This window comes from Glandiceps talaboti, chromosome 14 (assembly GCF_964340395.1).
Source record: "Glandiceps talaboti chromosome 14, keGlaTala1.1, whole genome shotgun sequence".
NCBI lineage: Eukaryota > Metazoa > Hemichordata > Enteropneusta > Spengelidae > Glandiceps > Glandiceps talaboti.
Window position 1 is genome coordinate 17,841,485 of NC_135562.1, and position 13,888 is coordinate 17,855,372.

At 34.8% G+C, this 13,888-nt stretch overlaps 1 protein-coding gene across 1 annotated transcript in view; it reads right to left on the reverse strand.

Moving 5' to 3' along the window:
* The window catches only part of LOC144445702 (uncharacterized), a 17,393-nt gene extending 5,722 nt beyond the window's left edge, over nucleotides 1–11,671 (reverse strand). Inside the window, exons 1-6 of the mRNA XM_078135346.1 lie at nucleotides 11,560–11,671; nucleotides 5,866–6,041; nucleotides 4,865–4,971; nucleotides 3,400–3,607; nucleotides 946–1,052; nucleotides 16–224 (exon numbers count right to left, since the gene is read on the reverse strand). Of these exons, the coding sequence (XP_077991472.1) occupies nucleotides 16–224; nucleotides 946–1,052; nucleotides 3,400–3,607; nucleotides 4,865–4,971; nucleotides 5,866–6,019 (785 nt within the window). The 5' untranslated portion in view covers nucleotides 6,020–6,041; nucleotides 11,560–11,671. The remainder of the gene's footprint in view (nucleotides 1–15; nucleotides 225–945; nucleotides 1,053–3,399; nucleotides 3,608–4,864; nucleotides 4,972–5,865; nucleotides 6,042–11,559) is intronic.
* Nucleotides 11,672–13,888: the final 2,217 nt, after the last annotated feature.

Genomic DNA, 13,888 nt, shown 5'->3' on the forward strand with positions numbered 1-13,888 from the left:
AATTAATATACTTACATCAATTGACATATATTAGATATAATGCTTTGATGTGTTAGCATAACTCCCTTCGGTGGTCCGGTTGTACCACTGGAATACGGCAATGCAACCACATCCTCGTTCGGATTAATTTTGACGTTGCTAGGAAACGCAGAACCGTCGTCATTCATCAGTTGCGTAAATGGTATACAGCCTTCAATTTCATCCTTTCCAAATACGTAAATACCCTGAAATGAGATTATATGGTTGGAGTATTCAAACCCGAGGAAGTTTAATAAACAGTGAGTCCAGTGCGCCTAGCAACTGATTAAAAACGTTGCTTACTTTATTAGATAACTGACGAAGGCTTTTCATTCTCGACTACAAAAAGTAGTAACCATTGAAATGTTAACCAATCTATGTATTATCAGTATATAAAGGCGGGGTATTTTAATAGTACTCATCAGTGACATTAATAATATTAAACACGAAAGCCATATAAATAGTGAAAGGATTGGAGATGAAATTCTCAGAATCGATGCACCAAGCTGCATACATCAAATATAATATAAGTAGTTAGAGAAAGATTAACAAATCAGTTTTGCGTTTACAAGCAAAATGTAGATAGAGAGAAATCTAGACAGGTAGGTAGGTAGGTAAGTAAGTAGGTAGATAGATAGATAGATAGATAGATAGATAGATAGATAGATAGATAGATAGATAGATAGATAGATAGATAGATAGATAGATAGATAGATAGATAGATAGATAGATAGATAGATAGATGGATGGATGGATGGATGGATGGATGGATGGATGGATGGATGGATGGATGGATAGACAGACAGATAGATTATTAATTAATTAATTAATCGACTGATTGAGTCATTCATTCATTATTCAATGGATGAATTAATATATCAAAACCAAATGAATCTCTGAAATTGAAAGAAATCTTTGAAGTCTTACCTTAATATTTTGTAATTTTGTAGCCGCCTCTCTGGCCTTGTCAACAAACTGTGGGATAGTAACGATCCATTTTGTTTCTGAATGTTCCAGCTGCTGTGCCAGTTCATCTGGTACGTACAAAATAGTTAATAAATGTGAAATAACATAAGTACAAGTTATGAAATACTGTATGTGAAATATGTTAAACCCACGCTAGCTGCTACTGGGACATCTTTGAAATGAAATACTTAGTAATCCAATATTATATATATTCACTAAATATTTGTCAGTTACCTATCAAGAGACATTGTATATCTGTTAATTAGTGGTCAATATTATTCTGTGGGTAGTGTATTGGTAACTGTAAATCTTGACAGAAAGCTCGGTTTGGATCTGTCATCACGGTTAAACTGTATTAGTTGCAACTAATCATTTTTCGACCACAATGTATTCACTGAAAAGTAAAATACCAATAATTAGACATTGTACATGTTAACCAGTGGTAGATATTATTCATAAGCAGTGTAGAAACACGATGAAGTCGTGATCGCCGTTGAGGGCGCTGGATTTTGGGTGCGGATCGGAAAATCAATTTGGTTTGATTTACAGTGTATATAGCTAAAAACAATACACGTTTTGCAACAGGTGATGCAACACTGTTCACGGTCTATGATATTATGAGTAGTTTATTAACAAAAAATTTCAAAATAATATTCCAGTTGTAGCTCTAAGGAAGGTCTATATGTAAATTTAAAAAGTAATTATAAATTGATCTAAGCTATTTTATTAACGAACTACATTCGTCTGCTCTTAGAAATAATGCAATTAAAATAAAGTACAGTGCGTGATATATCGAATTAACATTCGTTTTATGTGAGGAATAACGGTGTGTACATTTGTTGATTGTTAATGATAATTAATTCGCGCACATTTCATCAATTCACAACATACTTGAGTTATAGACAGGAGGCAAATTTATAAAATAATTTATGTTTCCAACCAATTTCACTCATTGTAATTCATCAAATAAAAATATAAATAAATGAAAATAAAGTTGGTCTGAACAAAAGGACAGTCTGCCCTTCTATTTCAATGATAAGAAATGCCATAAATGGAGGGAGTATAAACATTATTATACATTATATTTATAATTGTTATTAATTCGTAATATTGGGTAATAATAAGTTTTAAATAAACCATTTATGTAATGTTAGTTACATGCAGTTGTCATCAGGCATCTTAACACCCCTCCATCGCCCCTTCACGATTTTTATACAGACCTAATTGCGAACGCGGAGACCTAATTGCGAACGCGGGTTCGGTATTTTTATAGTGTGTTGAAAGTGCTGTGAGACCATGCAGTCATATTGCAACGCATAGTTTCACGTCTTCAATATTAGTGATGTCTATATATAACGCGCTCAAAATAGCTTTACAAGAAATGGGATAGTGGTATCGACTACTAGTTATAGTTTACGTGCTTAAAGAATGTAATTAAACAAGATATGAACACATGTATGACATTATATAATGAGTTCATACAGGCTATATGAATTAGATATAGAAACAAAACTATAAATCGGTTGACATTCAACACCGTAGACCACACACTCTTTTACGGCCACATTTTTGCGTCAGCAGAAAAAAATGTAGTCCAGCTAGCTTAAATAACCGTGGTTTTTTTCTTCCAACTTTTCCACTGTTTTTTTTTATTTTTTATTCTATAAAATTATATTAGTAATTATAAACAATAAAATTAATGTATGCCTGTACACAATGGTTTGCCGCTATTATCCGAAAGCTAAGTGATTCAACGGCAACCGATTACACCCAAACCCATTGGATCGAAAAACAAATCACACTCAAATGATTGGTCACAAAGGGGGAGTGATAACGTACGTCAGATTTATTGATGATATCCAAATGAAGTCATTATTTAAATGTTCTCTCGGTAAGATGACCACAAGAGAGACATAACGGCCATTGGGGTTGTGGTTAAATTAATCATTTGCAGTTACTAGCATTACAAGCAGTGTGTGAGACAACGAAGCAAAAACACAGATCGCGATGCATGCAAACAAGAATTGCCACATCCCCAGCTAAGCCCAGATTAAATTTCACAAAGTCTATCAATTCTGCCATTGGTGTTGGTCTAGTCTTCTCAGTAATTTATTTCTTTTTACATTCTAATTTTCTTTAAATAAAATACGTTGCAAACCAGTTGGTGACAAACTCGACAGTACTTCAATCACCTCAGATTTATGTTATCGCCTCTACGTGCATATGTAAGTGAAACATCAAAGTTCTCATGTTTAGCCTTGTGAACTTAGAACGGGCCGATTTTGTTTTTGTATCGGGACAATTTCCTCCTCTGACAGGGGTGTCAATATCTATATTACACTGGCTAATTTTCCGCACCATGAATTCTTTACCATCTACAAATATGACAACAACTCTAGAAAGATTCCTGTTTACCTGCAGTGTATAGAGGATTTACTGTGGTATTAATCCCGCCTATGGCAGCCACACCATAATATGCGATGAAGAACTCAGGAAGGTTTGGTGAAAACAGTGCACATACATCGCCTTGTTGAAACCCTGCACGTGTTAAACCACTGGCACAGTTATGAACGTATGTTTTGAGTTGATGGAATGTGTAGTGGCCATTTGTAAAGCTGTTAACCTGATTAAACAAAATAAAATAATGATAGTAATTAGGTCTTAGAAAAAAATTGTGGTTCAGATTACGCTCAATTTAGAATACTAGTAGGTGTGGTAACATATGAGTGTCATGTTCAGGTAGTTATGTTTTCTGTTGTTTTCCATATGGTCTCTGTGTTATTGTTTTTTCCCATCAGATGTACAGCCATTACAGATTGGAAGAACAGTTTTATATTGTCTTTTTAAGTTGTCAGTTTCCGCATCCACTATTTCTGGCGAGATTTCACAATGTTCGCGATTTTTTATTTCGAATAAGTAAACAAAGTTAAGGGTCAGCAGTCAAAAACTAGGTGGGGTCGAGTAACCGGAAACGAACAATTTTTTAGGCCTTATGATAAATAACAATTTTAAGAATGTATTACTACCAAAGCAATGTGAATACAGTGTTTCAATTCTAAGGCGGAACAATGTTTGTTACATCTCACTCCAATGTTTTTGTCAAAAATTACACTTGTTAAACAAAATACAGGCCGATAACACGTGAAACTTTAAACTTTATCTTACTGTGAGCACAAGTAAACTTGTTTATGTTTGAATCTTCCTTGTTTTATCCGACAGTGATGTTGAGTTGTGTCCATAGTGAGATAAAATGTTTCATTTTATATGTTTGTGTGTTATCAGTGTCTGTATTTTGTTTTCTGTAATTTGCAAGAAAAAGTGTGAGATTTAAAAAAAATCATCGTACTAGTCCAACTAATTGCAACTCTGTAGTCAGACTAGTTTGGTAGTAACCATGGTAACATTGGATTGCGTAATACTGCCACAGAAAACAGGAAACCATTTTCTCATGTTAGTAATTTCTATAGTTTTAGGTATTATTATATTTAAGCAAAGTTTCAATGGGTGACACGAGGACACAATGAACTCCCAACCGTCCAGAAATAATACTTCAAATATTTTTTTGTTAATATTATTTTTTAAGACAAGACGCTCTTTAGTTTATTTATTTATGGTGTTGATGATGTTATCGTTCAATCATTTGAGCATTGTATGATTTATTTTATAAGAATTTAAAAGTTGGACTCATAGAGTATGGGATCACTTCAGAAGAGAGCCAGCTGAAAGAGACATGGGCTTCGGCAAGGAGCTTCTATATGCTCCGTTGCTCTTTCTAGATGTATGTATGTATGTATGTATGTATGTATGTATGTATGTATGTATGTATGTATGTATGTATGTGCGTGCGTGTGTGTGTGTGCGCGTGCGCGCTTGTACTTACCAGTGCTACTGCGTCATCTCCCTTATCAAAGTTCTCCATAACAAATTCCGATAAACCCATATTAGTCGGAATGTCTACATCAGGGTAATTGCTTTTGAGAATGCCACCTATAAAAAGACGAATCGAAGAGATAGGCATTGTAACAATTTTATAGAACCAGAAAAAAACTGACACTGAACATGAACGAGGAGGAGAACCATTATGTAATGAATTTTGCAATCTCATGTCTAGACTTGAAGTGACTATATGGATGATAAGTGCAAATTCATTTGGAATTTTTAATTATTACTAGTAAGACAACTCTACTATATTTGTATCCTTGTAAAACAATGAAAGACAACATATTTAAATCCTTGTTTATAAGTCAATAAATTACAAAACATTTTTAAAAAATGTTTAAAATGATTATTAATGTACGTACAATAACAAACTTTTGATATTTTTAAATTTATTACATTACAAAGACGGACTTAGGCACAGGTCGATGCTATTTCACAAGATGGAAAATGTGATAGTAGAGTTGCCTTAAGAATTAAAATTCAAAAATAAATACCCCATATGTCATCCGTATGGCTAATTTGATTATCATTTTCCTTTGTAAATTCTATTTACTATACACTCTGTTGTTCAAATCAGACGGATTACTGAAATGATCAAGTTTAATTCTAGATAAAACACAGGGAGCCTAGGAACCGTGTTACAAACAAAGAAACAAACAAACAAACAGACAGGCAGACAAACAAACAAACAAACAAACAAACAAACAAACGTATGCATGTGTAAATGAAATATATCCATGTTAGAAACATATAATATATTATTTCAATAGTATATAGGCCAGTATGTACATATATACATGTTTATCCATAAGTTTAAAATGACATTTTATTTACCCATGCATATTTGTTTGTTTGTTTGTCTGTAACACGTTTTCTCGGCTCCCTGTGGATAAACAAAATAAAAAATAACCGACTTTGACGGTCTAATAACCATGTACTTACCATTATTTGTAAGAGATGAAGTTGCTCTGTGAAAAGTAGTTATTTGGAATGTTTGTACTTTCTGTCTTGTTCTTCTCGCAAATTGTGTCTTTGTGTATCCTTGGAGGACTGATCTTAGATTCCTAGAAGACCGTGTTAGTGTGAGTAGTTTCATAGTGTTACGTTTGGTCCTCGGTCTGCAGAGAAACGAAGCAGTATGTTAGTACATGACATGAATAATTCAATTGGTTCAGTGGATATCAAAATATTTTGAATGGAAAAACCACTTGACTATGATACAACTAATGACATCAGACTGTTCACGAACGGAACCTTTTACAACCAAATGAATTGGATTAATAACATTTGGCTCAGCATTTTGGAACAGCAGAGACTTGCTTGTATTACACACCATAGTTTGATAAGAACTGCCTCTGTATGTGTAAATGAAATGCCAGGGGAACTGGAAGTTTGTTTGCGAATGACTATTAATATGTAAAGTGGCCATAAAACTGTTCTTATCAAATGCTGGAATGTAATACAAGTCTCTGTACTCCCAACATGCTAAGCCAAGTGTTGGTAATCTATTTCATTTGTTAACGTTTCCTTTTGCAACATGTACAGGTTCCGTCATCCACGGTCATACATGTATGACGGCAGTTGGAATTGTACCTTGCTTAGAGTATCATAGTAGTAACAGTTCTTGGGAAACTTTGTTAAGCAATAGTCCCTTGAAGTTGAATGGGAATCGAGATCATTTAAGATTGACAGCGAAGACCTAAATATATGTTAGTAACCTGCCACATACTTACATACAGCGACAATACTACATGTATTTCAGGAATGTGGTTGCATGGGAATTGCAGTTGGAAATAGTTTCCCTTGCTAAGCAGGACATATTAAACATCTAATCGTTACAAACTTAATCAGATGTAAACTGCAAGCCTTCCATAAGGTCTTTCCTTCACATGTTATCAGATTATGAAATTCTTTGTTACCAAATGGTTTATCACTTAATTTATAATATTCATTAAATGACTCAGTACAATTAAACACTACATCAACCGCATATGAGGACACATGTACTTTATTATCATCAGTATATGTACGAATTTATACGAAATTTTAAGCTAAGCCTTGCATTCCTCAGAAATTGCCCACAATCATTAAGTATCCAAATAAATCATTAAGATTCAAAGCTACACCAACAAGCTTGGTAGGACACGTGCGCTTATTGCCAATGATAAATATCCCGAATTATTTGAAATATGAAGCCTATGTTCTTAAGGTAGTGCCTAATTTGCAAAAGTCATTACTTTAATATGCAAATTAACCATATTTGAAGAGAACTACTGTAAAATGACCTGATATATATAACAAGTGAATTGTGTTATTGTCAATATATTTATCACGTGAAAATCATTAGATATGCAAATTAATCATTGGAGTTACAAGCCACACCAACAAGCTTTGTACAATATGTTTTACCTTGCATTCAAAGAATATTCATTTGTCTAATTACAACAAATTGTAAATTTACAAATAACTTATTATAGGTATATGCTACATTAAGAAGCTTCACACAACACATGCGCTCCGTTTCCATCAAAATGCTGTATGTTCGAAATTCTGCGAATTTGGAGCATACACTATTAACATATCGTCTAATCACCGAAATTCATTATTTATGCACATATCTCATGAATATTCATGTCGTGTTTATAAAAACCTGATTAATTCTAGCCATTACGTTTAGAAAGATGTGTACCAAATTTCGTTTGAAATTAGCAAGCTGTTTTGAAGCAAATGAGGACACATACATACATACATACATACATACATACATACATACATACATACATACATACAGATACAGACAGACACAGAAATAGACACACAGACAGACAGACAGACAGACAGACAGACAGACAGACAGACACAGTCACAGACAAACACATACATAGACACAATCCCCGTACGGAAGGCAACGCTGACTAAAGGTACGACGTGCATTGTTCATGTATATAGACTAGTAGATGTATAATGTTATTCATCAGCTTGTCTGCTGACAGAGTGTTCCATCATGTGTGACTGCATTGCCCTTTATCAGTCTCTGGGATTATATATTTAGACTGTGTATTTATAGACAACGGTTATCGTGAACAGATAACTGATCAGTAATGCCACCATTCCCATCAGCCAACTGGTCACAAAATATGACCTACATTACCCATTTTCAACAAGAATGCATATCAGTTGTACACATTTTTTCCAAAGATATTATGATGTAACATATCGCTAGAATTTATTTGTCGTTTCTTCAGTATCAAAGTGTGTCACCTGTTATGATACAGGCACGGGAAAAACTTGTTATGACAACGGTTACGTATACACTATATGTGACCTTTGACATAGCTGCATATGGCTGATTTCCCAACAGAATGTTTATGAATGGCGGCTACGATTATATTATCTGCTCTGTGATTCGGACATGTGAAAGATAGTCCCAAGATATACACGATTTACATGTAAACAGAATAAAGGAGCCGTTTTAATATAACGCTAGGATAACAATGAAATAATATTTTTACAACTTTAAAATATCCATGGATATCCCCAAAGTAGTTCCCATAGTGTAAGAAACAGCAACACAACTTGTCAACAACTCGATAACGATAGCTATGGCAACATGATGGCATAAATTGTTATGGGATGGTTGGAGTAAAGATGGAAAGATGGACGGACGGACGGACAGACAGACAGAGTGAGACAGACGGACATATGTTTACATGCATACATACATACATACATACATACATACATACATACATACATACATACATACATACATACATACATACATACATACATACATACAGGTATATGCGCGCGCACAAACAGACAGCCAGACAGACATATAAATAAATAGGTAGCTAGGTAGATAGATAAATAAATAGAAAATACATTTCTTCTTCAGTAGAAAAACCTTAATGGAAAATCAAAGGAATAATCAACACAGAAAAAAACAATATTGAATTTTGACATGTGTCTAAATGAGAGATTGTCTACAATTTCGTTGGAATAATATCATTCAATCGTCTCTATATAACAGACACCTGATACAGTGTTATAGTTGTTTGATGGTTGTATTGTAATGAAGCTAAAAGTACTTTCAATACACACTGCACAGAAAGTTCAGAGGTCAAGGCACCAGCGAGAAATTCCTATTGTATCCTTTAATAGTTGTACATTTGTCCGTGCGTCATGGCATACCGTATAGCTGTTCGTACGTGCTGTGCATATGTAAGATACGAGTAGCTATTAAACAAACTTGAGCAACAAGACATGGTTCATACGATACAGTCACTATTGCTTTACATACGAGTTTAAACATACGCGTACATTTTCATATATATATATATATATATATATATATATATATATATATATATATATATATATATATATATATATATATATATATATATATATATATATATATATATAGTTTTGGTAGTACTGGAACTCTATCTTGGTTGTAACTCGGAGTTGCGCGATCATCAGACATATATATGTATATATATATATATATATATATATATATATATATATATATATATATATATATATATATATATATATATATATTGACTGGATGTAGATAAAACCACATAAAAGTGCTCAATACGGGTAGTAGAGCGAATTATATACAGGTTTTGAAAATTTGAACCAAATTATATGCTATAGACCCTACAGAACTGTTTCGTGAGGTGCGTAGTCCTCACTCATCAGGGGTAGAATGGAATATAGTATCTGCGTTTCCTTACCGTTAAATTCTATAATTCTAATGTTCCTAACAGGGAATATCTACCTAGTAACATAGCGTATTATATGCTAATACGCTATGTTACTAGGTAGATATTCCCTGTTAGGAACATTAGAATTATAGAATTTAACGGTAAGGAAACGCAGATACTATATTCCATTCTACCCCTGATGAGTGAGGACTACGCACCTCACGAAACAGTTCTGTAGGGTCTATAGCATATAATTTGGTTCAAATTTTCAAAACCTGTATATATATGTATATATATATATATATATATATATATATATATATATATATATATATATATATATATAAATATATATATATATATATATATATATATATATATATAGATATATAGATATATATAGATATATATAGATATATATATATATATATATATATATAGTTAATTATCAAAATTGTACTTTTCGTTACTTTGATAACAATAACCTGTCTTAGTTGCTCTATTCTTGTCTGCAGTTTCTGGATATGTGATTCTGTTGTGATTCTTTTGACAGTCAACGCAGGGTCAACGTGCCAACGAGTGTAGTGGGGAGTCTTGGGGAGCGGTCTCACTAATATAGTGTGCAGACGGGATAATATGCTATACTTTGATCGTATTCTAGCAAATATTGATCGACTGCAAAGATATAGTTACACACAGACGACTTTTTTAAAGCGCTATTGTACTGGAACAATCGATTGCTATGAGAGAGGCATTGATGTCTGCACAAACGTATGCATGTAGCTCATTATGATTTGGTATACTTAATTTGAGTTAATTTAACATCTAAGTACCAAAAATTCAAACGGAAATGAATATGCTAATTTATTCGGCTTTGAATCTGAGTTCTATATGTCTGAAGTCATGACCTATGATATTTAGATCTGGCTTGATGACGTAACTTGATTTGCGACAACGACACGCTAGATAATACTGTACATATGTAATTACTGTATTGGAATGAAGCCCTGAACTTTGCTCGGGCTTAAGGCCTATGTGCACATCTAATCTAAAAATTGTTGCGTAATTGGTAAAATATGGTCTTGTACCTTGCTTGTCCTTGGTTCTTTCAGATTATATTTATACTCTGGCCTCACCTGCCCCGTCAGGCAGATTTGATACTGACAGGGGGAAGCACACGTATAACCCTCACCCCTCTGTGTATTTTCAGTGTGTATTACACAGAACCCAGTTGCAATAGTACAAATATATTATTGAATAATCGCGATCCATACCAAAGACCTCGACTCGAATATTGAAATCATATGCAAATTGTCGGCACATGTTAAAAAAGGGCAGGTTAGATTTGTAAAGAACGGGCACCTGCAAAGTCACCGGTGTACCGGAAGCATTCATTTCAGATATGCATGCATAATAATGTAAAAGTATGACAGATATATCAATAGCTACTGGTCTTACGCACAGTTGTTAGCATTATCATAATAAAAGATTATACTAACACTACATGCACCACACGTCAACAACGTGTGTATGTTCGTAAAGCGATTAATATGTAGCCTTGAACGCGAAGCATAGTTATAATTCCAACCCAGCTATGTCTTCTCAAGTTCAAAGTAGACGTTCTATATAATATAGTATACAGTCATTATCGCCTTGTGTTGTAATGTCGCAGGTTTACTAAATATGACCTCTAGGCATATTTGTAACATGGGTTTTCTTATTCCATATGGAATTTGGGGGATTCGGAGGGAGAGGGCATACATTGTAGGTACAACATAGGTGAACACACTGTGTGTAGGTGACCTCTGTACAAACCATACATCGCACAACAAATGTTGCCGACCCAACTTCGCCGGGTGGTTTGTGTGACCGACTGCAACGGGAGAATTGTTAAAACACCGAGTAGTGTTGAACTTACCTTGAACTTGTAGTTTCAACGTCAGACCGGAGATATGTAGAAATACTGGCAGTAGCACGGTTAAACACACTCCTAAAATATCGCGACCGTCAACGCTTCCTGCACGGTGGTATGCACGGCTGTGAATGCCAACGTATAACAATGGTCACGTGACAAAACAACTCGTCGTGCTACTAAGTTTGTCATGCACCATAGAGCGAACTATCTCTCTGTCTCCATTATATATGGTTTACAACAAGCAGATTGGTCTAGTGTTTTTTTTTGTCATGAGTATAAAAGTATGAACTAACTGTATAATACGGGGACAGTTGTTATTTTTATGCAAATTTGAAATAAGTATATCAGCGTTCATATTTCACTTTTATGGAAGACTGCATGGAGTCTAGTCTTGCTGCTAGACGTTCGGACTTTCTTTCGATGCTATAACTATAAGCGAACGAAGTTCGCATGTGAGGGCCTGCTCCTCGATAGTGTTGTTCGGCTATGTGTCGTATTTTATCGGAAGAACATCCCAGGGCTAGCTGATAGACTACATGGAGTCTGGCAATGTACATGTATGTGTCAGTCTAAAAGGTCTAGTTGTTGGTCCGCTTGTGTAATCACTCCATACCCCACAATGAGAGAGAGCATTATCATATAGCAAATAAATAAATGCTAGGATCATTCAGGCTATGTAAGGGAGCCACCATTATTTATGTCCGGAGGGGGGAGTCCGTAAGAATTGGTGTGAAATATTTGAGTAACCCCTACCTGGCTAGATTTTTTTTAGTAACCCACGACCCCCCCCCCCCGACTTGTCATTTTTGAGTGACCCCTCCACCTCGCCATTTTACAGTCATGACTGTTCATGGCTTTTTACACATATTACACAATTTGTGGTTATTCCCCAAGTAGCTAGTAAAATTGGACAGAGGCGGTATAAGTTGAAACGAGGCAGCCATGTACAGGGAGGGGGATTCCTCCTCCCATCCCTGGAGATTTTTTGTAAATTGAAAGACTGAAAGATGTCCAAGGTAAAAATTGAATCAAATTAAAAGGGTGCAGTGTGTGTGTGTGTGTGGGGGGGGGGGTGGATACAGGAAGAGGGTTCCCCGCCCCTGAAAATTTTGACATTTAATAACCAAAACTAAGTCTTTAGAGTGGTATCTGGTGTTATTTCAATATGTCAAGGTGATAACAATACCCTCTCCTCACAAGCAATGATTTATTTCATGTAACAGAACTCCATGTACTAGTCTCGCTTTGATCAATTTGTGTTAGAGATTGCTATGCTCGACCGTACTTGTTCAGGAAACTACATTTATTTTATACGTCGAAAAAGTGCAAGCATTTTCATAGAGGTTATATATGTATGTAATATGTACTGAAACATTCCAACAGAGGAAACACTGTATTAATACAATGTGTTTGTTGTTAACTCGCATAAATGTGTATATATAGGTATCTTCTATACTTCAGTGTGTTATCAAAATTTTTGAGGAGCCCGATCCCCTTTCACTCTCCAGGATTTTGTAACCCCCCTTCTAGCTTATCATATGTCGAATGACCTTCGGCCTCCGATTCCGAGGCTCCGACCCCCACCGTTATAAAGAAAATGACAGCTCCCTAAGTGTGTGACGCCACCGTCGTACACTTGGACTCAGACTAGTCACATCAGTATCAAAACATGACAAGTTAGGCAGGCAGACTCTTTGAACTCCTATCCCACTAATCACGTATGATTTATAGAATCACGGTGACCAGTTGTTCTGCACTTTATACACACGCACGCACACACACACACACACACACACACACACACACACACATGCGCGCACACACACACCTATTTTCTCTTTATCTATCTATCTATCTATCTATCTATCTATCTATCTATCTATCTATCTATTTGTCTGTCTGTCTGTCTGTCTGTCTATGTATGTATGTATGTATGTATGTATGTATGTATGTATGTATGTATGTATGTATGTATGTATGTATGTATGTAACGTCGTACATATTTTATTGTCATTAAGGTATCTGTTCTTTTTGTTGATACTTCTCGACAATCAAGTGATAATGTTTATTGATTCTTTCTGGTAAAGTTGATTGAACGTGAACTCTACCGAAACAAGTATGAATCAACATTAAATGCCATTCTTATCTATATTCCAAATTTATTCAATTGCTTGAACTCAAAGCCAAGGTACAAGGTAAAACCTTCACATACTTGATTAAATAAACGTCTATACTCCGTGTCCCAATGATATGATGAGTTTCTTACACAAAGTGTAACAAAAACTTAAATGTTATTACCAGACCAGATCAGAAAGACTAGACTTTAGAGTTT